The 4,061-nt window shown below is 36.4% G+C and overlaps 1 protein-coding gene across 1 annotated transcript in view; it reads right to left on the bottom strand.

The window, feature by feature from the left end:
* Positions 1-1,272: 1,272 nt before the first annotated feature.
* LOC132059531 (premnaspirodiene oxygenase-like) overlaps positions 1,273-4,061 on the bottom strand; it is a 3,358-nt gene continuing 569 nt past the window's right edge. The window contains 3 exon segments of the mRNA XM_059452157.1: positions 1,273-2,037; positions 2,633-2,832; positions 2,835-3,135. Of these exon segments, the coding sequence (XP_059308140.1) occupies positions 1,417-2,037; positions 2,633-2,832; positions 2,835-3,135 (1,122 nt within the window). The 3' untranslated portion in view covers positions 1,273-1,416.

The following is a 4,061-nucleotide window of genomic DNA, read 5'->3' as shown; positions in this document are numbered from 1 at the left end:
TCCAATCTCTTTATCTTTGACACTGCTTTATTCCTATATAAGAAAAATATAATATTAGTCCAAACCACTATAATTAATACTCAAAAGATGATTAAAAGTACTAGAATGTGAGGTAAATAACGACTAAATATATGCATTATTAGACCGAACATCAAGCAGCATACGAATTTGAATCTATTTTGGCCTTTCACACAGCCCGCTAATTTTTTCCGGTCCGAGTTGGATTTGATTTTTAAAAGTCCAGCCTTTTGGTACCCTATAAATACACATGCTACAAGGTTTTAACAGAGCTTTTGACCTACAGAGAGCTTGGAGCTGCTGTGGAGGCCATAGTTATAGGGTTTTACCTTCTCTTCTTTGTAATACTTGTTTTTACGTTTTTATTTAGATGATTTGTTGTTTTTCCTCCATGTTTATGTGGAGCTAAACTCTTCAGTTTTAGGGTTTTGGCTCAAACATGAAAGTTGAAGTGTGATTATCGTTTATATCTATATTGATTTTCCATCTTTGGGTTATTTATTTATTTTTTATCTTAATTGTTTGATTATTTAACGAAATAGTTAGACTCTATCTGTGGCGTGTGAATTGAACTAGGGATAGGGAATTTGCATGTGTAATAAGAATAAATAGAGCTTGTTCGATTAGTCGTTTCGCTAATGAGGATAGAAACATACCCTTTAGCCTTGCTTAGTTAAATACGGAGAAGTAAATGCGTTCTTGTTACCTCCGGCAACCATAGGAATGTAGGCGTTATAATAGCATCTACAGGCTTGTGAGCAACTCAGAAGATACTCATAAAGTTAACATCAACCTGTCAACTAGTAACCCAGAGATAGAACGATTTGAAGACTCAATTGAATTGTTAGTGGTCTTAGCCCTTGATCTATCTCTTCTCCGATAAAAATCCGCTCTTTCTTAGTTGAAGTTCATTATTTGTTTTCTTTTATTTTTATTTAGTTTATAAATATAAATTTAGATTTTATTTCTTGTTTAGATAATTAGCATTAGTTTAATTTAGTTGACGGTTAATCATAAGGCTCTGTGTGTACGATATCTGGACTTTAAATCCTATATTACTTGTACGATCGCGTATACTTGCGTGTGCGTTTGGGAGCAACACATTGCAATTCCCAGTTTGTAATTATGTTTAGTGAATTAATCTAGTCAGTCAAGTTGGTTGATATTGTGTTGTTCTATCCTCCTCATAATTAAATGGGATGTGATATTGTGTCCTCGCTTCATTATTCCAAAATTTAAAATACACAGAAAATGTTATTCGAGAAACAGTACTCATGATACATTCCTCATGATAAAAGATAGATGTATTGGATGTAGATAAAACCAAAAACACTAAAAGAAAGATAGGACAATGGCGGGGCGCGGTAGAATTTTTTATTTAAAAAAAAATGTCGAAAATCATTCTTGAAGAGGTTGATAAGGAGTCGCAACCAAGATAAGGTCATCTTTTCTGGCGGCAGTTATTCCATCCAATTCAGTCAAGTCCAAGTCTTTTGGCTCCATTCCAGTAGGGAGTTTCCAGTCGAAGTGATATAGCAATTGAGCCAACGGCAAATAAACATTAGCTAAACCAAAATTTATCCCGGGACAAATCCTCCTTCCACCACCAAAGGGAAGATATTCAAAATTATTACCAATAAAGTCCACAGAGCACTGCTCAAATCTTTCTGGCTTAAAGCTTTCTGCGTCATCCCAATATTTTGGATCTCTTCCCAATGCCCAAACGTTAACCATAACTTTTGTCTTCACAGGAATAGTGTAGCCGTTTATGTCTGTCTCTTCCCTACATTCTCTTGGGACCAAAAGTGGAACCGGTGGATTGAGTCTCAGAGTTTCTTTAATGACTAACTTTAAGTATTTCAACTCCTCGACATCATTTTCATCAAAAGTTTCTTTTCCTTTGAATGCTTCTCTTACTTCTGCTTGAGCTTTCGCTAGTATAGTTGGATTTTTCATCATTTGCACCATAGCCCACACAAGTGTTGACGATGAAGTCTCTGTTCCGGCAGCAAACATGTCCTGCATTTATGACCAAGATACATAACTAATTAGTTACACTACATGTGCTATTTGCCTTTTATAACTTTAGCTTTTAAAATATTCAAGTGGCTTGTCTACATAAGACTTGTGCAAAACTCTTTGCTCTACCTGAAAAAGAACTTTTAACTTTTCAATTCCCAACTTTTTTGTTTTTCTAAAATAACATTAGGTAGTAGCTTTTAATTTGTGGTAATTGATCATGAAATTTTTTCATATGCTTTTTAAAACTTTCTATCAATGTATATAAACCTTTTTCCTCCAATGCTCACTCATGTGTAACGCTCTTGTAAGCAAAATCGCTACTTCTATCGGAAAAAAGTTTATTTTGTCTCACATAGTTGATACAAATTGTGTAAGGTGTTTTTTTCCCTCACAAGTGAGTGGATCCAAAAGTGTAAGATTTGGGTCCACCAATTAGTGAGACAAAAAGAAACTTCACACAACTATTGTTAATTGTGTGAAACAACAAAATAAAAATTTTCTTCCCATTCGGAAACTAACTATATCAACTCTCCAACTACCCAAAAATTCATACTAATATGAATAAGATAGAATGATATTACGCAATACTTACAAATATAATAGCTTTGATGTTGTCGTTGGTGATAGGAAATTGAAGGCCTCCCTCATTCATAAGTCTTAGAAGGACATCAATTAGATCTTCACCTCCTAATGCACCATTGGTTTTCCCAATTGCAAGGTTCTTTTTGTGCTCATTGATGACATCCTCAACAATTGCATCTACCTTATGGTGAGCATTCATAATTTTACCTGCATTCCAGTAAGCACATGGAGGAACTTCAATGATGGGAAAATGTCAGCCACATCAAACCCTCCTGCTAAGCCTATCACTTCTTTGATTAGTTGTATAAATTTGTCCTGTTCCTTGAACACTTTCCCAAATGCTGATCTACATGTCACGCCCCGAACCATGGCCTGGGCGAAACACGGCACTCGGTGCCTTACTGCATGTGACCGAGCGAACCACATGGCTTGGCAATCATCATGAGGCATAACATGAGCGGAACATAACGTGAATGCATGATGAGCCTTTATAAAACATAGTAAGTCATAATACTTAATAAAAATACTTGTTTAAACATGAGTGCGGAAATAACATGAATGAGCCAAAATGGCTATACGACTCGAATGTCGACACAACATAACCGACTTGTCTAGTCTATGAAACCTCATCATGAGTCCATCAAAAAACATACTTATTTGAGACAAAGGCTGACATACCTTAGATGCATAACTAATCATAAAACAAAAGTTGACTAAACCCCGAATGAGATGGGGCTTGTTGAGCGATACGAGTGTTGTCCTACGGCAGGATGCGTCGGCACCAGAATTAGTACTGCGTCGTGAAATACGACGGGCAATAAAAAGGGGACGTCGACACATTGAATGTCTTGGTATGTAAAACGGCCCAATGAAATAACATGGGACATGAAATAACATGATAAGAACTGAAACTGAAAACCTGGACATGAACATGAGCATGAGCATGAGCATGAGTACATATATATATAACATAGTAAAACATGATAGTAGGGAGAGCATTTCATAAACCGACCATGTGATATCACCACGTGGGTACGTGGAGTACGGTCTCGCCGCGACCGTGAGAGCCTGCATATACCTTGCCGGGTATAAGATGGTATCGTGCTCGATGGATCCATTCGGTGTAAAAATGGTATCGTCCTAACTGGGCGGAGCGATCCTTTTCCTACGGTGGCTACGTAGTTTCAGGCTATCTGAGCCTTCTCGGTAATTCGTGCAACTCCCAAAAACATGAACATGATATAATTGGCTAAGAAGCCCATGATTTTCGTGAATTAACTTGTACTTGTCTTGTAATCATGATTTCACGAAATAACTTGTAAACATGGTTTCACGAAATAACTTGTAAACATGGTTTCATGAATTAACTTGTATTTATGTATATGTATCTTGAAGTCGTGGGTATGAACATGGTTATAAAAAATACAATTGCATGAAAA

Source organism: Lycium ferocissimum, chromosome 6 (assembly GCF_029784015.1).
Source record: "Lycium ferocissimum isolate CSIRO_LF1 chromosome 6, AGI_CSIRO_Lferr_CH_V1, whole genome shotgun sequence".
Lineage (NCBI taxonomy): Eukaryota > Viridiplantae > Streptophyta > Magnoliopsida > Solanales > Solanaceae > Lycium > Lycium ferocissimum.
The sequence above is the reverse complement of the archived record's forward strand: the minus strand, read 5'-3'. Positions and strand labels throughout refer to the sequence as shown.